This window comes from Salvelinus fontinalis, chromosome 5 (genome assembly GCF_029448725.1).
Source record: "Salvelinus fontinalis isolate EN_2023a chromosome 5, ASM2944872v1, whole genome shotgun sequence".
Lineage (NCBI taxonomy): Eukaryota > Metazoa > Chordata > Actinopteri > Salmoniformes > Salmonidae > Salvelinus > Salvelinus fontinalis.
The window spans coordinates 30,849,355-30,871,515 of NC_074669.1; the positions used below are offsets into that span (position 1 = coordinate 30,849,355).

Below are 22,161 nucleotides of genomic sequence, written 5' to 3' on the forward strand. Positions count from 1 at the left end.
ACAAGCAAGGTGGTTTTTCTATGTTTGAGTTTCAACACCTAGGGACAAGAAGACCGCTTTTACTAGTCAGACTCAATCTCAAAAGCATGACTTGAGTCACGCTACCACAGTAACCTCCTGCCCTTAAAGGGGCAGATTAACATTTTTGTCTCATCTGTGAAGTTCTAAAAAGACTCTGGTCACAAACAATCTAATTTAAACAATATGTAATTTTAGTTACTTATACTAGTAATACATGTATTGTTTTAGAAATTTCTTATCTACCTGCCACAGTGGCTGGTGGACCAAAAAGTTTGTGAATTTTATGCCCTTAGCACGTTCCATCTCATCCCAAAGATGCTCTTTTGGGTTGAGGCTTGGGAACTACGCATGCCACTCAAGTAAACTGGACTTGTTCAGACAATGTTTTTCCACTCGTCAATTGTCCAGTGTTGGTGATTATGTGCCCACTGGATCCACTTCTTCGTGTTTTTATCTGCAATAGCCAATCCTTGACAAGGTTCAATGAGTTGTGAGTTCTGAGATACCGTTCAGCACACCACTGTTGTACTGTGCTGTTATGTCTTTTTGTGGGCCGCCTGTTACCTTGCAGTAAGACCTTTAAACAGGTCAACATTCACAAGGCCGTGGGGCTAGAGGGACTACCAGGACGTGTGCTCCGGGCATGTGCTGACCAACTGGCAGGTGTCTTCACTGACATTTTCAACCGGATGTTTTTTTTGTTTGTCGCACCATTCTTTCACAGGACACGCCTTCACAGCCTAGGTGAACGTCAATGTACTGGAGGACTACTCTAGAAATAGTTTGCTTTGTTACAGGAAATATGGAAAGGAGAATATGACGCAGTTTGTTTGTGTAGCACCTGAATCTGCAAGCAGTTATGCATCGTAAGGGAACAAAGTAGTTTTAGGTTGTGACACTCCAGTGAGTGTGACTCATTGCAGACATAGGCACTAGTAAAGGGACTCCTAGTCTTCACCCAGGAACTCAATTGTCACTGGTCATTTTGCCTCTCTTGAATGCTTTTAATTCAAGGCCTAGTGGAATGTATTACATAATACATTGAAGTTGTAAAAGCCAATTATTGTTATATGCGCCTTTATTATATTTTGTAAATCCAGTTCAATTTTGATGACAATATCCCTGTGTTATTGTGTTGGTTATGATAGCGATGTAACTTGCACTTTGTTTTCAGTTTTGAATGACAATGTATTCCCCTAACCTTATTATTTCAATAAAGTACATTTTTTGTTAATATTATATAACTTGTATGTCTTTCCTTATATGTAAGACTAAATGCCATTTGTAATATGTTTTGGTGAATATATATATATGCGCCTTTGACAGTGAGGGCGTTTGTTTTTTGCTGAGTTTATTTTGAAAGCTGAGAAATAGCCCTTTCAAATTATATTAAATATAATAGCGCCACATCATTGAATATACTATTCAGATAAGTGTTTGATCACGGAACATCCGTAGAATTATAGAAAAATACCAGTGATAACTAAAACAGCTGTAACTCATTCACAGTAGAAGTTACTTTAGGCTATTACTATTCTGATTTCAGATTTTCATCCGTTACAAAATAAGGAAGACTCAATATGCTCAAAGTTTTTCCTCTATCTTCATTAGGAAGTTTTGTAAATGGCAGTTTGGGGGGGAAAGGGTTGATTTTCCATGTATATGATTTTCACAGGTGTTTTTTATTGACTGAATGATGTGGCGCTATTGTATTTCATATAATTTGAAAGGGCTATTTCTCAGCTTTCAAAATAAACTCAGCAAAAAACAAACGCCCTCACTGTCAACTGCGTTTATATTCAGCAAACTTAACATGTGTAAATATTTGTATGAACATAAGATTCAACAACTGGGACATAAACTAAACAAGTTCCAAAGACATGTGACTAACAGAAATGGAATAATGTGTCCCTGAACAAAGGGGGGGGGGGGATCAAAAGTAGTCAGTATTTGGTGTGGCCACGAGCGGCATTAAGTACTGCAGTGCATCTCCTCATGGACTGTACCAGATTTGCCAGTTCTTGCTGTGAGATGTTACCCCACTCTTCCACCAAGGCACTTGCAAGTTCCCGGACATTTCTGGGGGGAATGGCCCTAGCCCTCACGCTCCGATCCAACAGGTCCCAGACGTGCTCAATGGGATTGAGATCTGGGCTCTTCGCTGGCCATGGCAGAACACTGACATTCCTGTCTTGCAGGAAATCACGCACAGAACGAGCAGTATGGCTGGTGGCATTGTCATGCTGGAGGGTTATGTCAGGATGAGCCTGCAGGAAGGGTACCACATGAAGGAGGAGGATGTCTTCCCTGTAGCGCACAGCATTGAGATTGCCTGCAAGGACAACAAGTTAAGTCCGATGACGCTGTGACACACCGACCATGACGGACCCTCCACCTCGATCCCGCTCCAGAGTACAGGCCTCGGTGTAACGCTCATTCCTTCGATGATAAACGCGAATCCGACCATCACCCCTGGTGTAGACAAAACCGCGACTTGTTAGTGAAGAGCACTTTTTGCCAGTCCTGTCTGGTCCAGCGACGGGTTTGTGCCCATAGGCGACAATGTTGCCGGTGATGTCTGGTGAGGACCGGCCTTACAACAGGCCTACAAGCCCTCAGTCCAGTGTTTCTCAGCCTATTGTTGACAGTCTGAGCACTGATGGAGGGATTGTGCGTTCCTGGTGTAACTCGGGCAGTTGTTGTTGCCATCCTGAAACTGTCCTGCAGGTGTGATGTTCGGATGTACCGATCCTGTGCTGGTGTTATACGTGATCTGCCACTGAAAGGACGTTCAGCTGTCTGTCGTGTCTCCCTGTAGCGCTGTCTTAGGCGTCTCACTATACGGACATTGCAATTTATTGCCCTGGCCACATCTGCAGTCCTCATGCCTCATTGCAGCATGCCTAAGGCACGTTCACGCAGATGAGCAGGGACCCTGGGCATCTTTCTTTTTGGTGTTTTTCAGAGTCAGTAGAAAGGCCTCTTTAGTGTCCAAACTGTGACCTTAATTGCCTACTGTCTGTAAGCTGTTAGTAACAGCAACCGTTCCACAGGTGCATGTTCATTAATTGTTTATGGTTCATTGAACAAGCATGGGAAACAGTGTTTAAAGTTATTTGGATTTGTACAAATTATCTTTGAAAGACAGGGTCCTGAAAGGGGGATGTTTATTTTTTTTTCTGAGTTTACTTATATGGTTTGAAACCAGGAAATGATGCTCAATAATGCACGCAGAGGTCATGGTCTCAGTAAATTCACGAATTCCAAAACTCTCCTGCCAGTGATGCAACAATACCAATATGGCGATAGTCCCAGTCGGTATTAGATAGAATGCCGCCTGTGGGGTAAACAACCGGTGTTATCTAGGTTACCCCATTGGCTCACAACAAAAACTTGACCTTTTTCAAAATGCTATTTTCTTGTTTTTAGTCAATTATAAATCTACATTCAAGAAAAGTACAACATGTCTAAAGATTTCTCTTCAACATTGCCTTCTTCAGAGCTTTCTCGCTTGTTAGAAAAACATGATATTGTAGGGTTTCCCTCTTGCCTCTTTTCATGACTGTGCTAGCAGCCACTTGAGTGCTAGCTAGCTACTGACCGGAACATTAAGCTAGCCAAGACCAACAACACAAACAAATGGGCTATACAGCTACAAGTAGTGAGTGGAGTTACAAATGGACTATACTAATCAAGTTAAATATCTTACCTGTGATTAAATGTTTTCCATACACATAGCTACACTACCGGTCTCAAGGTTTAGAACACCTACTCATTCAATTGTAGAATAATAGTGAAGACATCAAAACTATGAAATAACAGATATAGAATCATGTAATAACCAAAAAGTGTTAAACAAATCAAAATGTTTTATATTTGAGATTCTTCAAATAACCACCATTTGCCTTGCAGACAGCGTTGCACACTCTTGGCATTCTCTCAACCAGCTTCACCTGGAATGCTTTTCCAACAGTCTTGGAAGGAATTCACGCAATATGCTGAGCACTTGTTGGCTTCTTTTGCTTCACTATGCCGTCTGACTCATCCCAAGCCATCTCAGTTTGGTTGAGGTCGGGGGATTGTGGAAGCCAGGTCATCTGATGCAGTACTCCATCACGCTCCTTCCTGGTTAAATAGGCCTTACACAGCTTGGAGGTGTGTTGGGTCATTGTCCTGTTAAAAAACAAATGATAGTCCCACTAAGCCCAAACCAGATGAGATGGCGTGTATCTGCAGAATGCTGTGGTAGCCATGCTGGTTAAGTGTGCCTTGAATTCTAAATAAATCAGACTGTGTCACTAGCAAAGTACCCCCACGCCATAACATCTCCTCCATGCTTTACGGTGGGAAATACACATGCAGAGATCATCCGTTCACCCACAACACGTATCACAAAGACACGGCAGTTGGAAGCAAAAATCTCCAAATTGGAGTCTAGAGGACATATTTCCACTGGTCTAATGTCCATTGCTCGTGTTTCTTGGCTCAAGCAAGTCTGTTCTTATTGGTCCTTTACTAGTGGTTTCTTTGCAGCAATTCGACTGATGGCCTGATTCAGTCTCCCCCGATCAGTTGATGTTGAGATGTCTGTTAGTTGAACTCTGAAGCATTTATTTGGGCTGCAATCTGAGGTGCAGTTAACTCTAATGAACTTATCCTCTAGCAGAGAGAACTCTGGGTCTTCCATTCCTGTGGCGGTCCTCATGAGAGCCAGTTTCATCATAGCGCTTGATGGTTTTTGCAACTGCACTTGAAGAAATGTTCAAAGTTGTTGAAGTTTTCCGTATTGACTGACCTTCATGTCTTAAAGTAATGGACTGTCATTTCTCTTTGCTTATTTGAGCTGTTCTTGCCATTAATATGGACTTGGTCATTTAACAAATAGGGCTATCTTCTGTATACCACCCCTACCTTGTCATCACACAACTGATTGGCTCAAACGCATTAAGAAGGAAATACTTAAGACTTCATCAATGCCTGTCTGCCAATCGTCCTCCCAAACTAGCTCTTGGTGTATGCTCTGTTAATTTTGTCCCCTGACCTGGTGTTTGTTTGGTTGTGTGTTACCAGGCTGTTATGGCGTGGATCCAAACATTGTTACTAAGGACTGGAAGTGTGCTCGCTGTAAGGCCAACGCCATGACTGAGGTTAGTGTCTCTACAACAGCTCAGAGTGGCCCTTCTCTATGTATGGCTCACCTCACCTAGTTGGCCCAAGTCTCTGTTGCTGTCACTGTCAATAGTGTTTGCAAACTTTGCAGTACTCTAAACAGTCATTAGATCTGGCAGTAGTGTTTGCAGTAGTCTCCTAATGATATGTGACTAACTGTTACTGGTCATCAGGTAGCAGGTACCACATCTATGTTTAGATGACTTGGATGATGATGGTTGACAATTTGCTCTGCTGTTTGCAGAGTTGCTGTTTGTGTTCGCTGAGGGGTGGAGCCTTGCAGAAAGCCAACAACAACAAGTAAGTTTGTGTGCCAGTCAAATTTCCTTAGATTAGGGAGGGGTCCTGTCTAACAATCAGTAATCACACATTGAACATTTACTCTGCAACTCTAATCAACAGTATATTGATTGATGTACACTTATGTTCACATATTTAGACGTTCTATTGAAAGATATCTACTAGGATTTAGTTTAGTTTATAAGCTACTAACGATGGTGTGTGTGTATTGCCATGTTTTTGTGTGTGTTGTAGGTGGGTCCATGTGCTGTGTGCAGTAGCAGTGTTGGAGGCTCGCTTTGTGAACATCACTGAGAGAAGCCCTGTGGATCTGAGTGGGATTCCTCTACAGAGGTTTAAACTGGTGAGTTAAACACAGTAAATGTCAATCAATCAAATATCTTTATAAAGCCCTTTTTACATCATCCGATGTCACAGAGTGCTATACAGAAACCCAGCCTAAAACAGCAAGCAATGCAGATGTAGAAGCATGGTGGCTAGGAAAAACTCCCTAGAAAGGCAGGAACCTAGGAAGAAACCTAGAGAGGAACCAGGCTCTGAGGGGTGGTCAGTCCTCTTCTGGCTGTGCCGGGTGGAGATTATAACGGTACATGGCCAAGATGTTCAAACGTTCATAGATGACCAGCAGGGTCAAATAATAATAATCACAGTGGTTGTAGAGGGTGCAACAGGTCATCACCTCAGGAGGAAATGTCAGTTGGCTTTTCATAGCCGATCATCCAGCGTTAGACAGCAGGTGCGGTAGAGAGAGAGAGTCAAAAACAGCAGGTCTGGGACAAGGTAGCACGTCCGGTGAACAGGTCAGAGTTCCATAGCCACAGGCAGAACAGTTGGAACTGGAGCAGCAGCACGACCAGGTGTACTGGGGACAGCAAGGAATCATCAGGCCAGGTAGTCCTGAGGCATGGTCCTAGGGCTCAGGTCCTCTGAGAGAAAGAGAGACAGAATTCGAGGGAGCATACTTACATTCACACAGGACACCGGATAAGACAGGAGAAATACTCCAGATATAACAGACTGACCCTAGCTCCCCGACAAAAACTATCGCAGCATAATTACGGGAGGCTGAGACAGGAGGGGTCGGGAGACACTGTGGCCCCGTTTGACTATATCCCGGGACAGGGCCAACCAGGCAGGATATAACCCCACCCACTTTGCCAAAGCACAGCCCCCACACCACTTGAGGGATATCTTCAACCACCAACGTACTACCCTGAGACAAGGCCGAGTAAAGCCCACAAAGATCTCCCTCACGGCACAAACCCGAGGGGGGCAGCTGTTTGCTTAAGTAAGGAGACCTGCGTCTTGTGACCATAGCGTATGTGTAGGTATGTACGGCAGTACCAAATCGGTTTGGCCGTACATACCTACGGTCACAAGACGCAGTCCTCCTTATTGTCCCTAGAATTTCTAAGCAAACAGCTGGAGACTCTGTTTTGTCAGAGTTTAAATGTAAAATATTTGCCGCCATCCACTTCCTTATGTCTGAAAGACAGGCTTCCAGGGAGGGCAATTTTGGGGTTTCATCGAAATGTACAGCTGTGTATCGTCCGCATAGCAGTGAAAGTTAACATTATGTTTTCGAATGACATCACCAAGAGGTCAAATATATATATATATATATATATATATATATATATATATATATATATATATATATATATATATATATATATATATATATAGTGAAAACAGAGGTCTTAAAACGGAGCCTTGAGGAACACCGAAATTTACAGTTGATTTGTCAGAGGACAAACCATCATGTTATTACGTGCTAGGGATAGGAACTCTCACAACCTCACTCTCCAACCAAGGTGCATGGAGAGGAGCAAACTGAAAAGAGTGGAGTGGCGGAATATCTTCTTCAGCATATTATGTCAAAGTAATATGTTATTTGCATTACAAAACCTGAGAATGTTTGGCACATCCGCCTCTATACTAGTCACTCAATTATCCCATGTCAGCAAAAAAAATGTTTAGAGTGCCAAGTTATTTTAGCGGCCAGCTATCTAAACTGACCGGGGGACCTCACTGAGATATCATATTCAAATCTGTAATCATTTCTCTCCACCCTATCGCAAAATGTGTAGAAGTGCAGGAAATTAGCTGTGGCCCCCACCCCCATCAAAGTTGCCCATCCTTGGACTAGAGATTAGGCTATTTAGAGGATGTCATGTGAGTTTGGGATTCAAGACCAGTCAGTCAGAACTTCTGACATGTCATATCAGGGGGGATATGAAATGACATCTCTTTCTGCAAAGCCTTATTTCCGAATTTAGCCCTTTCACAGGAATCATGACAGTAATTGTATTTCTAGAGAATGTAGCATGCTACTGTATACTGTTTGACCGGACATACAGGCCTAGTTTTCCCTGTCAGACTTCCCTTTCCTGTCTCTCTGAGCATGTTCTTATGCTTATCTGTGCTGTGCAGAAATGTTACTACTGTAAGAAGCGGATGAAGAAGACGTCCGGGTGCTGTGTGCAGTGTTCCCATGGCCGCTGTTCTACGGCCTACCACCCTACCTGTGCCCAGGCCGCTGGGGTCCTCATGCAGCCAGACGAGTGGCCTTTCGTGGTCTACGTCACCTGCTGCCGGCACAAGGGCCCTATTCAGACAGAGGTATACATCAGTTGTACTTTACTTGGTGTTTAGGATTGTCTTTCAGAAAGAGGAAGCTATACACCAGACAGGGAAATCTGAAGGCCTCTGTTTTGGGAATTAGTTGGGAACGTTCTTCTGATACTTTGCCTTATAGTTTCTAAACCTTCTATATACACTGAGTATAGCAAACATTAGGAACACTTTCCTAATATTGAGTTGCACTCCCCTTTGGCCTCAGAACAGTCTCAATTCGTCGGGGCATGGACTCTACAAGGTGTCGAAAGTGTTCGACAGGGATGTTGACTCCAATGCTTCCAACAGTTGTGTCAAGTTGGCTGGATGTCCTTTGGGTGGTGGACCATTCTTGATACACACGGGAAACTGTTGTGTGGAAAAAACAGAAGCGTTGCAGTTCTTGGCACAAACCGCTGCGCCTGGCACCTACTGCCATACCCCGTTCAAAGAAACTTAAATCTTTTGTCTTGCCCAATTACCCTCTGAATGGGACACATACCCAGTCCATGTTTCAATTGTCTCGAGGCTTAAAAATCCTTCTTTAATCTGTCTCCTCCCTTTCATCTACACTGATTTGAACTGGATTTATCTGGATGTTTTGTATACTCAGTGTATTCAGGACTGTGCTCACCACATTGTATTGCATAAACATGACTAGGTTTTAGATTTTGAGTGAAAACTCCCACAAGTATGCCCATGTGCTTCCAGTCCAAAGAGGTTGATAGTTCTTATTTCATGCTAATCCTGTTGATGACCGTTTAATCATCACTGATCTCTCTCTCTCTCTCCTCTCTCAGCGTAACAAAGCAGCAATGCATGAGCTCACCGTGGGACAGAGGGTGATCTGTAAGCACAAAAATGGCCGCTACTATCAGTGTGACGTGGTGCAGCTTTCCAAGGAGACGTTCTATGAGGTCAACTTTGATGACGGTTCCTTCAGCGACAACCTCTTTCCCGAGGACATCGTGGTAAGGAGACTTACGGTTCAGTAGTTCATATGCTGTTCATTATTAGTTTATAGATTGCTTCGAGAGCTAGGCGAAATGGGCTAGAAGTCCATAAAATGTACCCGTTTTTTTGTTTTTGCGATAAAGATAAATCAGCAATAAATAATGGTCAATTTTTTGGGGGTGGAGGTGCTAGAGCTGGGCGATATGGACAAACAGTAATATTGTGATGAATGTAACTATTTTGCTTGCTAACAATAATTAATTCATTAATGGACAGTTACTTTAAATTAGCGGCAAAAAAAGTAAGCTATTTCATGTAACATATCCAGTTGTAAAGGGGTGCCATGAACTCAATATTAAGAGGTGAGAAATATAGTAGTGGCTTTGAAAAACAGTAGTCTTTTTCTCTGCAATTGCATTTTGAGCAACGCTAATATGCTTGTGCTTCTCAGAATGCATCTTTCCCTCCTCCGTGCGCACAGTGGGGAGAGGGAGTGAGAGTGGCTCGCTCACACAGCAGCCGACAGTGAAACGGACAGGCAGATACTTTCATAGCAGGAATCAACATGATGCATAGGCTATTACTGTTGACCAAATAATGGTTTTAGAACAATCTACAGGAATGTTGTCTACCACATTGTTTATTACAGACGTACACAAAATGCTTCGGTAAGAGGAAGGCCATGTCAATGTCGGTAACTTTCGGTTTATCATCCCAGCTCTATACCACACATTGGTTGAAATTGTGTGATGGCTTTTTGGTGCTTGCTAAATAGTATGTTCGTAGGATTGTATCTAATGTTGTTTTCTGTTGTCAGAGCCGGAATTGTGCCCAGCTAGGCCCCCCACCGCAGGGGGAGGTGGTGCAGGTCCGGTGGACAGATGGTCTAGTATACGGGGCCAAGTTTGTGGCTGCTCACGTCATCCAAATGTACCAGGTACTGCAACAGTATTCATACTCACCCGTAGCAACAATATACCTTATGCAGAAAGAGATTACAGTCTTTTATATGAAAGACTGCTTTGCTGTCTAATTGCTGTCTAACTCATAGCAAGCAATACATAAAAAATCTGTGATGAAACCATTGTTTTATTTGCTATGAGAGACATCAAATGTGGTTATTTTGGCATTGATGGTGTTTGATGTAGGTGGAGTTTGAAGACGGGTCACAACTAACAGCCAAGAGAGATGATGTCTATACCCTGGATGAGGAGCTGCCCAAGAGAGTCAAGTCAAGACTGGTGAGTGTACTGTGAGCTATCCAATATCCTGAATCCAAAGTTGCTAGCCTTTGTACATTGTATATCTACTTCGAACTTGTTCACTCTACTGTAGTAGTCTACTGTATTTATTCTCCAGCATGTTTGTTAATTAATGAGTCTTCTCCCTGTGACAATGGACCATGAAGTAATCCTCATCTTCTGTGTGTACCCTGTCCCCAGTCCAAGGCGTCAGACATGCGTTTCGATGGTATATTTGAGGACAAGGAGGCCATCCAGCAGTCGAAGAGGCAGAGAGTGATCAACTCACGGTACAGAGGAGACTACATTGAACCTGTGATCTACAGAGCCATCATGGAGTAGCCTGCCGACTACAGCATGGAGTAGCCTACTCTACCAACAAATCACCAGCACTGATATTCCTTATCCAGACTTCTGCTCACTTTACCTTAATTTATCCACTGAGTGAGTAAGTGTAGCTCTGACTAAAGGACTGAAAATAACTGTCCAACCCCTAGTTTAGACTATTTGTCTTTTTCTTCAATTCATCCCTTCATCATTCCAGCATTAGGCACTGGTTTCCCAGACACTGTTTAAGCCTTGTCCTGGACCAAAAATATCTTTCCAGAACTAGACTTGATCTGTGTCTAGGAAACCTGTCCCTATGGTTACTACCATCCATGTCACGTTTTATGCTACTCTGCCAGTGCCCAGTAGCAGTAATTTGTGTATTGAATGAAGTGATATTGGCCCTTGATTTTTGCTCCCAAACAAGATTTAGCTTTCTAATAATAATAACAATTCACTCAATATAATTCATTGGTAGGAAGGGTTTCCTCAAGGGAGTGAAGCAGACACAAAAGTTATTGCCACTCATCCTCATAAACACTGACTCAATATTTGACAGAATGTTGCCAGTTGTTATTTTAAGTACATATGTATATATTTTCCTATGTATGCTGAACAAAAATATTAACACAACATGCAACAAGTTCAATGAGTTACAGTTCATATAAGGAAATCAGTCAATTTAAATAAATAAAATCGTCCCTAATCTATGGATTTCACATGACTAGGCAGGGGTGCAGCCATGGGTGGGCCTGGGAGGACATAAGCTCACCCACTTGGGAGCTAGGCCCAGCCAATCAGAATGAAATTTTCCCCAAAAAAGGTCTTTATTACAGACAGAAATACTCCTCACTTTCATCAGCTGTCCGGGTGTCTGGTCTCAGACGATCCTGCAGGTGAAAAAGCCGGATGTGGAGGTCCTGGGCTGGCGTGGTTACACATGGTCTGCGGTTGTGAGGCCAGTTGGATGTACTGCCAAATTCTCTAAAATGACGGAAGCGGCTTATGGTAGAGAAATTAACATTACATTTTCTGGCAACAGCTCTGGTGGATATTCCTGCAGTCAGCATGCCAATTGCATGCTCCCTCAAAACTTGATACATCTGTGACATTGTGTTGTGTGACAAAACTGCACATTCTATAGTGGCCTTTTATTATCCCCCGCACAAGGTACACCTGTGTGATTATAGTGGCGTTTAATCAGCTTCTTGATATGCCACACCTGTAAGGTGGATGGATTATCTTAGCAAATGAGAAATGCTCACTAACAGGGATGTAAACTAATTTGTGCATAAATTGAGAGAAATAAGCTTTTTGTGCGTATTGAACATTTCTGGGAATCTTTTATTTCAGCTCATGAAACATGGGACTAACACTTTGTGTTTTATATTTTTGTTCAGTATAGTTTTTATGGTGCTACTTGCACCTAGGTTTGATTTCAAGGAGGTGCAATGCCATTTTAGTAACTAATACTGCCTCCTCTTAGCAGATTCACACTGTTGACTGCAATCCTATACATTGTATTTTGTAGGAATGCGTTGAATATAGCTTTTTCCATTTTGAGTTGTTTTTTTTGCCAGCATATTTATTATATGGTGCTTGGAGAAAGTAAAAGTAACCTCTGCAATACAGACAGTTTGTCAGTTGCAATGCTGGAGAGGTTTCAAACCGATTATGATGTATGTTCTATTTTTGCTATAGCGATGAATTGGAAATAGCCTGTTCAGAATTGCTGTGGGCTCTCCATTTATTTCCAAGTTGGTTCTTTACTCATTTAATGAAAGTTGTGCGTTGCACTTTTATTTAAGTCCAGTTTGAGAGGACATTTTAATAGTTGTGTGCTGTCATTTGCTATTTTTGTGAGGGGGGGGGCATGTTTGAAAATATTATTGTTCATTCTACATCTATGAGATGGTCTTACGGAGTGTGTCTACTACTACCCATCTCCACTCGGCCAAGATCATCAACCATGATGCACTTATTAGGATAGGATATAGGATAAGGTGGCTTTCAGATTGTCTTCATTGTTTGTCTGTAAACTGCTGTTGACTTGAGTGTAGGGTTGGAACGTTTTCCCACGTTTTCCAGAAATCCCGGTCGGAATATGCCTGGAATCAGGAGGGAATAAGCAGGAAATCTAGGTATACCTAATCTGGGATTTCTGAAAAATTTGGGAATTTTGAGAAAGTGCCCATCATTTTGCGACCCTAATTGAGTGTGTGAGTCACAGAACTGACGGTATTGGTTACAGTTAGTTATAGAGGCCCACATTCACAGCAGTACCACTGAGCAAAAGATTTATATCATCATCATTCAATAGTATGGAAAGACTTATGACTTATAATACATGGAAGAAAATTACTTTTCTATCAAAAATAACTGTATTGCTTTGTTTTATAATGATACATGTTCTATATTCACAGCCAGGAAGACACTGAGATGTAATTATTATAATAAGTAGTTTATTGAAAGATATAAACTGTTGACTCTAGGGATCTTGGCAGCATCCCAAATGGAACCCTATTCCCTATATAGGGAGTAGGGCACCATTGGGACCGTTCCCTGGCCTGTTCATGTTTGACTTTTTGAACGTTGACCTCTTTCCTGTGTCTGTGATAAATGAACGCTGGACTTCTTCCATTTTATCATTCATGCATTTTGTAAACAATTTTTGTTTCAGTAAATTTTTGGCTTGCTTATGTCCTGTATTGGTATTATTTGTTGGTGGTTCCATAACTATTTAATTACACTGGTTAACGATGTTTGACATGCTTATGACAATTATGACTACAATTTGCAGTATATGTAATCACACTTTCGGATACTTTGAGAGCTTTAGAAGATAATACTTCATACCATTAAATCACAGTAGTGATACATTTACCTCCCATATGGAGTAAAATGGTCAACTGAATTATTCCTGTCCTAGGAGAAGACTCTCCCAGTGTTTGTACCAGCAAACCTCACAGGTTAGCCCAAAACAGGATTTACACAGAACGTTTGAGATTAAGTTCAAGGAACCTGTCATTGCTTGAATTCACAAGACAATTTTTACAGAACTGTATACGATTTTGAAGGTCATACAGTGCATTTGAAAAATTCAGACCCTTTGACTTGTCACATTTTGTTACGGTTACAGCCTCATTCTAAAATGGATTAAATTGTTTTTTTCCCCCCTCATCACACCATTGCAGCAGCGCAAAAGATTCGGGGCTGACCCAAACAGTCAGCTCCTGGTAAAGTCCATGCTGTACACCACCATGGTCGCCAATACCCCATAATGACAAAGCTAAAACAGGTTTCTAGATTTTTTCATCTAATTTATAAAAAAATAAAACAACTACCTTATATACATGTATTTAAGACCCTTTGCTATGAGACTCAAAATTGAGCTCAGGTGCATCCTATTTCTAAAATTTTATTGGAGTCCACCTGTGGTAAATTAAATTGATTGGACATGATTTGGAAAGGCACACAGCTGTCTATATAAGGTCCCACAGTTGACAGAGCAAAAACCAAGCCATAAGTATAGCTCTGCGACAGGATTGTGTCGAGGCACAGATCTGGGGAAGGATACCAAAACATTTCTGCAGCATTGAAGGCCCCCAAGAACACAGTGGGCTCCATGGAGTTTGCCAAAGGGCACCTAAAGGACTCTCAGACCATGAGAAACAAGATTCTCTGGTTTGATGAAACCAAGATTCAATGATTTGGCCTGAATGCCTAGCGTCATGTCTGGAGGAAACCTGGCACCATCCCTACAGTGAAGCATGGTGGTGGCAGCATCATGCGGTGAGGATGTTTTTCAGTGGCAGGGACTGGGAGACAAGTCAGGATCGAGGGAAAGATGAACAGAGAAAAGTATAGAGAGATCCTTGATGAAAACCTGCTCCAGAGCGCTCAGGACCTCAGACTGGGGTGAACGTTCCCCTTCCAACAGGACAGCAACCCTAAGCTCACAGCCAAGACAACGCAGGAGTGGCTTTTTTTTCTCAATGTTCTTGAGTGGCCCAGCCAGAGCCCGGACTTGAACCTGATTGAACATCTCTGGAGAGACCTGAAAATAGCTGTGCAGCAACGCTTCACACCCAACCTGACAGATCTGCAGAGAAGAATAGGTGAAACTCCCTAAATACAGGTTTGCCAAGCTTGTAGCGTCATACCTAAGATGACTTGAGGATGTAATCACTGCCAAAGGTGCTTCAACAAAGTACTCAGTAAAGGGTCTGAATACTTATGTAAATGTGATACTTTTTTTTTTTTTTTTTTACGTGTTTTGGCTTTGTCATTATGTGATATTGTGTGTAGATTGATGAGGGGGGAAAAACAATTTAGAATAAGGCTGTAATGTAACAAAATGTGGGGAAAGTCAATGGGTCTGAATACTTTACAGTACAGTAGCCCAGCCTTTACAAAAATAACAGTTGTAAATTGTTCTGTTTATGGTTTGCACCAGCTCTCACACAGGTTGAATGTCATTTGTGTTTAGCCAGCATTGCTCATTGTTTTTGAATGTAGACAAAGTGCTAAACAGTGCTGAATGTTTCCTGTCATTATGAATGTATGATTATCTTTCCTATTTCTGCTTTTCTATTTGAATCCAATGCACTGACATTCACGTCGCAACAACGTGACTTCTTTCCACCCACACAACTAGCGACATTGTAGCAGTGTGCGACAAGTTTTGGCGTTTCAGAGATGTTCCCTCCCACTGTCAATGTTGGGTCTACTGTGTTGTGTGTGCTGATGGTGCAACTGTACAGTGACCGCTATTTACCTTTTGAGGAGGGTTACACATACACTCGCTGTTGGATATCAATTTGACATTGACGCCGGAGATGGACAGCTAGCTCGCATATAAAGACGAAATGTGTATCTTAGCTATCGGTCACTTCTGGGACACGCATCATCAAAGAAACGGTAAGGACACAAAAGGTGACAGTTAGCATAGCGCTAGCTAGCTTCTGCACTGTGACCAGCCATGCTTCATTGCTTAAATAGTAACGTTAGAATGTAAAGTAGATACACGTATTTAACATATCGACAAGCCTGTGCAATACATTTTTGGTCTTGCGCTTTGTTTCTGTTCACTGTATGCAATGCTGTTCGTTTAGCTAGCTAGCTGGCTTAGCTGTCCCTCCATGTCCAGATATACCTGACAGCCACCTAGGTCACTGAGCTATAATAAGAACGACCTAGCTGGGCTGGCGACCATGGTGGTGCACAGCATGGACGTCACCAGGACCTGGCTTTCTGGGCTGATTTTGGGGCAGCCCCGAATCTTTTGCGCTGCTGCAATGGTGTAAAAAAAAATGTAGTCAACTGAATGCGCCACTTACTTCATAGAGCTGTGGTTACGTGAAATTCCCGAAGTCATCCAACTGTTATAATCAGGGGTATAGTGCTGCTGGTGCGCAGCAGAGCGACGCTTCGCCAAGATCACTTAATTATTAATTAGTATTTTCCATAAACGTAATGATAATATCAGACTACTATTATACCAAAAACACCATGTAATTTAGGATAAAATGTTGAATTGTTTTTCTCATTCGATGGCAGAGTTTAATAACTCCATCGGCTCTAAAATTCGATTAGTTCGGCCGGTTAGCCACACTTACATCAACATCATTCAAGATCACCTGTAAAACGTGAAGAATTATCGTTCACGATTGACAGCGATGATGGCCTAATTTATAATAAAGTAGGCCTAATTTGGGGTTTTAGGATAAAAAAAACTACTTTTCCCTTTAGCCACTTACAGTATGTGTCGGCATAGGCAATCATGCAAATAGGCTGGTACATTGTATGCATATTCTAAAATTATTTTATACATAGGCTCCATGTCGGTACCAAATTTCATTCAGAAATTATGGCTAATAACGTTTTTTTGAATGGTTATATCTATATAAAAAAATAGTACTGCACCACTGGTTATAATAAATGTAAAGCAATTGCCATGTGTGGTCAACTGATAATTCCAGCACCATTTTGATTGGGAGAGCGTCATTTCACTTATTTGAGACAATCATGGGAACTCATCTCGATAAATAAAAAAATAAAAATAGATATGGATAAATCAATCAATGTCCGATTTTTGTTTAAACTAAATCTCCGTTTGGATATTTGGTCACAATTAGGCTGGGAAATGTTAGCTAAATCGAGGTGAGTGCTGATGATCATTAGTCTAGCGATTGAAAGCGATTTTGTCCACACACACACACACACACATTACCTGATGAGCATCCCTGATGTTTCCCTGAACTTTCCAATACTTTTGTGATGCATTTCAGTCGCTTAGCCTACTGATGCAAATACACATTTGTACACTTTTCACATAGGCTATTCAAGTCATTTGACATATGTTTGTATTGTTTAAAATGTTAATGAGGCCTACATCGTTTCCATAACAATGTAGCTGAAACCACTATTGGCTTCATTGACTTACTGAATTTATTCTCTTGTAATTGTAAGCGAGGCTACTTGCTGATATATTATTTTAAATATTATTGTAAAGGTAAGCCAACCGACACAGTAACCCATGTTATGTGGTTACTGACCACAATCGATTGAATGAATAATAAGTGTTGATTATTTGGCATTGGGGAGAGCATCGCTCATGGAAGAAAACAACGATGAAGGAAGGGGTGCTGGATTTGCCAAATTATAATTACTCCTGACTCTATAAAAAATAAATGAATTGAAAATACTACACCAGCATATTTTAGCCAGAGAGGATCGATATATATATATATATATATATTTAAATAGCTGTAAATTATGTTTTGTCACATTATGAGCGCATAGGTGTAACCGATGTGAAATGGCTATGTTACACAAGCCTAGTCTACTGTTGGGAATGCATCAATTGGGCAGCCCGCACAGCAAATATAAAACAGTTGATTGTTGATGTGTGGCTTTCAATGAACAGCAGGCAGGCAGCAGCTAGAAGGTATTTCGCAATATTTCAAAATAACATTGCGGGGGGGGGGGGGGATCTGTTTGAACAGGTTAGTGCCACTGGAAAATTGGTGGACTATAATTTCCTCCTCATATTATAGGCCTAAAATCTGTGTAGGCCTATCCACTATTTTCATTGCCCTATGCTATTGGTTGCATTTAAGACATTTGTTTTATTGATCTCAGTATGTACATGTCAGAGTAGCTTGTCATTTTGATAATTTGTGTGGTATAAAAAAAACAACATATTATTATAATGTCTCCATTCATGTAAAATTACAGGAAATTATTTTAGAAACGTCACTTTTTTTCCTAGGACCCACCAGCCCCTTAGCCCTGGTCTTTAGGACTGAGCCCCGATTGTTATGACATTCTGGCGACGGCCCTGGCGCACAGGCCAGGTGGTGCCAAGGCAGGGGGTGCGGTAGCGGAGGAACGCTCAACTCCGTTCTCTTAAATCGAGGCCGAGTTGAGTTTTGATAAGTGGTCGAGCGATTTGCTAGCAACAACATTAAGTCATCAGTCGATACTTTTAAAAATGCCAATTCAGAAAACGCTTACCTGCAACTGCGGCCCATCATACTTTTAATAAAATATTTTATGGAATACAACCAGCGACTTTTTCCTAATTTGTGTTGCTCAACTGGAGATGTCTTGACTTGTCTTGACCTTTGCGCTGAATTGAAAACACAAATTATGAAAAGGTCGGTGGTTGTAATTTATTCGATTTAAAAAAAAAAAAAAAAGTAAAGTATGAATATGATCACTATGTGGAAGGACCATTGTTGTACAGGATAAACATAGGTACAGATAAGAGTTTTCAGAATTGACATTTTTACAAGTATCAACTGATTGTTGTTGCTAGCACATCCGCAACCAGTTATCAAAACTCAAGCCCCGCCTCGATATTAGAGAACAGAATGTTCCTCAATTAGGGGTGCAGTTGAAGTTCTGCGCAATCAATGAACCAAACCTGCTGCTATTCTATCCTGTTATATTCTATTATTTTGACACTATTCTATAAAAAATGCATTTTAATTCCATATATTGGATTGTATCATATTCTATGCTATTATATTCTATACTACTCTTTCCTATTCCCAAAAAATATCCATGCATTTTGAAATTGAATTTATCCTGATAACAATCAATCCCCTTCACCTACAATGTGGATGGTGCCATGTACAGTAGGAGGTGATGAGAATCATGAAGCCAACCCGTCACCTACTCCTGGTGCTTTGTCCCATGGTGGTCCTGGGCTTCCTCTACTACTCCTCTGGGAGACTGCACCCCTGGGGCTGGGGACATAAATCACGTAAGTACAGTATAGCAACTACCCATGTCCTAGACTGAGTGCCAGTCTGTTTGTGCTATCATGCCAAATCATTGTTACTCATTGTCATGCCAAACATGTTTATAATAAGTATGATGCACCAAGCTTTGCCCCCAACCCCACTCAGCATAATGTTTCCTGACATTGTAGCAGCATGTTTTGTGTATACTACTTCTTACCAGAAGGGGGAGCTAAGAGACTAAGGCAACTAAGGAAACATGGAACTGAAAGATGTACTGTACATTCAGTAAATTCAGAAATCACGTAACTAAACTAAACAAAATAAACTACACTATAGAACAAAGAAATTATATAAAACAAGATAGTAAAAAGCTTAAAGTACCTTAAATTAAATTCTAGGCAAAAAAAGCGAAAAAGCTTCATCCTTCATTGAGGTAGATGGCTTGTTCGTAACAAAACCCTTTGATATTGCCATCCACCTGAATATCATTTTTTTGGACAAGATTTGCAAACTAAGGCATGACATGTCAGCAACAAATGCTCAGCCTTTTTATTTATGCATAACGGACCAAATAATGAAAGACAACGACTGTAGTTTTGAGTTCTGCAAAGTTGGTGTGGGAGAGGTGAAAATATTGTTGCTATCTCTAAATAAGGATACACCACCTGGTACCGACAACCTGGATGGTAAATTGCTGAAGTTGGTAGCGGGATACATTGTGACTCCTGTTTGCCACATCTTTAATTTAGGCCTAGAAGATAGTGTGTGTCATCAGACATGGAGGGAGGCAAAGGTCTCTCCACTATCCAAGAATACCAAAGCACCCGTAATGGTTCAGACAGCCGACCAATCAGCCTGTTACCAATGCTTAGCAAACTTTTGGGAAAAATCGTGTTTGACCAAATACAGTGATATTTTACAGAAAACAAATAAAAAACAGACTTTCAGCATGCTTATAGGGAAGGGCACTCAACATGCTCGGCACTGACACAAATTCCTGATGATTGGCTGAAAGAAAAATGATAAGAAGATTGTGGGAACTGTTTTGTTAGTATTCAGTGCAGCTTTTGATGTCATCGATCATAACCTCTTGATGAAAAAACGTAGGCGTTATGGATTTACATCCTCTGCCTTATCATGGATTGACAGTTACCCGAGTGTGGTGAACCACAAGGCCAGCTGGCTTGGGTAATTATTGTTTTCTGTTTTTACTAATGACCTTTCACTGACCTTGAATAAAGCCTGTGTGTCTATGTACTCTGACAATTCAACCGTATACACGTAAGTTAAGACAGTAAAATAAGTAACTGACACCCTTAACATAGAGCTCCAGTCAGTTTTAGAATGGGTAACTAGCAATAGGCTGGTGCTAAATATCCAAAAAACTAAAAGCATAGTTTTCGGGACAAATCACTCACTCAACCCTAAACCTCATCTAGATCTATTACTTAATAATGTGACGATTGAGCAAGTTGAGGAGAATAAACTGCTAGGTGTAACCCTAGATAGCAAGCTGTCATGGTCAAAACATATAGACTCAATGGTTGCTAAAATGGGAAGAGGTCTGTCCATGATAAGGCATTGTTCTGCTTTCTTGGCATCTAAATCAACCAGGCAGGTCCTACAGGCTTTAGTTTTATCGTGGTATGCATGTCAATCTCTCCTCAGAGTTGAGGCGAGATTGACTGCATCACTATTGGTCTTTGTGCAAGGTGTTGATGGGTTAACGGTACTGAATTGTCTGTTCAAGCAGTTGTCACACAGTTCGGACACTCATCGGTACGACGCAAGACATGCAGCCAGAGTCTCTTCACAGTCCCCAGGTCCAGAACAGAGGCTGGGAGACACACAGTATTAAATAGAGCCATGAATACATGGAACTCTCTGCCACCCCAGGTAACTCTAGCAATAAAAACAGATTAAAAAAAACAGATAAAAGAACACATTACGGCACAATGGGGACTGTGAAGAGACACAGACATTTTTATACATTTTGTATTGTATTTTGCATTGTATTGTCTTATGTTGTTATGTACACTGAGTGTACAAAACATTAGGAACACCTTCCTAATGTTGAGTTGCACCCCCTTTGCCCTCAGAACAGCCTCAGTTCATTGGGGCATGGACTCTACAAGGTGTCAAAAGTGTTCCACAGGGATGCTGGCCCATGTTGACTACAATGCTTCCCACAATTGTGTCAAGTTGGCTAGATGTCCTTTGGGTGGTGAACCATTCTTGATACACACGGGAAACTGTTGAGCATGAAAAACCCAGAAGCGTTGCAGTTCTTGACACAAACCGGTGCGTCTGGCACCGACTACCATACCCCGCTCATTGCGTTCGGAAAGTAATCAGACCCCTTTACTTTTTCCACATTTTGTTTTGTTACAGCCTTTTTCCTCATCAATCTACACACAAAACCCCATAATGACATAGCAAAAACAAGTTTTTAGAAAATTTAACAAATGTATTAAAAATACAAAACAGAAATATCACATTTACATAAGTGTTCAGACCCTTTACTCAGTAATTTGTTGAAGCACCATTGGCAGCGGTTACAGCCTTGAGTCTTCTTGGGTATAATGCTTCAAGCTTGGCACACCTGTATTTGAGGAATTTCTCCCATTCTTCTCTGCAGATCCTCTCAAGCTCTGTCAGGTTGGAGGGGGAGCATCGCTGCACAGCTATTCTGAGGTCTCTCCAAAGATGTTCCATTGGGTTCAAGTCCATTAGCTGGGCAACTAAAGGACAATGAGACTTGTCCCAAAGTCACGCCTGCATTGTCTTGACTGTGTGCTTAGAGTCATTGTCCTGTTGGAAGGTGAACCTTCACCCCAGTCTGAGGTCCTGAGCCATCTGTAGCAGGTTTTCATCAAGGTTCTCTCTGTACTTTGCTCCATTCATTTTTCCCTCGATCCTGACTAGTCTCCCAGTCCCTGCCGCTGAAAAACATCCCCACAACATGATGCTGCCTCCACCATGCTTCACCGTAGGGATGGTGCCAAGTCTCCTCCAGACGTGATGCTTGGCATTCATGCCAAAGAGTCGAATTTTGGTTTCATCAGACCAGATAATCTTGTTTCTCATGGTCTGAGAGTCCTTTAGGTGCCTTTTGGCAAACTCCAAGTGGGCTGTCATGTGCTTTTTACTGAGGACTGGCTTCCGTCTGGCCACTCTACTATAAAGGCCTGATTGGTAGAGTGCTGCAGAGATTGTTGTCCGTCTGGAAGGTTTTCCCATCTCCACAGAGGAACTCTGGAGCTCTGTCAGAGTGACCATCG

At 41.6% G+C, this 22,161-nt stretch overlaps 2 protein-coding genes across 11 annotated transcripts in view; both read left to right on the forward strand.

Moving 5' to 3' along the window:
* Positions 1 to 13,327, forward strand: part of LOC129855463 (lysine-specific demethylase 4A-like) — a 59,810-nt gene extending 46,483 nt beyond the window's left edge. For all 5 annotated transcript variants that reach the window (XM_055923151.1, XM_055923152.1, XM_055923153.1 and 2 more), the window contains 8 exons: positions 5,092 to 5,168; positions 5,435 to 5,490; positions 5,725 to 5,833; positions 7,924 to 8,112; positions 8,907 to 9,077; positions 9,878 to 9,997; positions 10,209 to 10,301; positions 10,503 to 13,327. In XM_055923151.1, the coding sequence (XP_055779126.1) occupies positions 5,092 to 5,168; positions 5,435 to 5,490; positions 5,725 to 5,833; positions 7,924 to 8,112; positions 8,907 to 9,077; positions 9,878 to 9,997; positions 10,209 to 10,301; positions 10,503 to 10,643 (956 nt within the window). In that variant the 3' untranslated portion in view covers positions 10,644 to 13,327. The remainder of the gene's footprint in view (positions 1 to 5,091; positions 5,169 to 5,434; positions 5,491 to 5,724; positions 5,834 to 7,923; positions 8,113 to 8,906; positions 9,078 to 9,877; positions 9,998 to 10,208; positions 10,302 to 10,502) is intronic.
* Positions 13,328 to 15,264: 1,937 nt separating this feature from the next.
* Positions 15,265 to 22,161, forward strand: part of LOC129855464 (CMP-N-acetylneuraminate-beta-1,4-galactoside alpha-2,3-sialyltransferase-like) — an 84,605-nt gene continuing 77,708 nt past the window's right edge. The window contains exons 1-2 of one of the 6 annotated variants that reach the window (XR_008759514.1): positions 15,265 to 15,548; positions 18,774 to 18,900. Coding sequence is in view for 4 of the 6 variants with exons in the window: in XM_055923160.1 (XP_055779135.1) it covers positions 18,783 to 18,900 (118 nt within the window). In the remaining 2 variants the exon portion in view is untranslated. Of the gene's footprint in view, positions 15,549 to 18,773; positions 18,901 to 22,161 lie in introns of those variants that run through there. The other 5 variants (XM_055923160.1, XM_055923164.1, XM_055923159.1 and 2 more) reach the window with 5 other exon arrangements.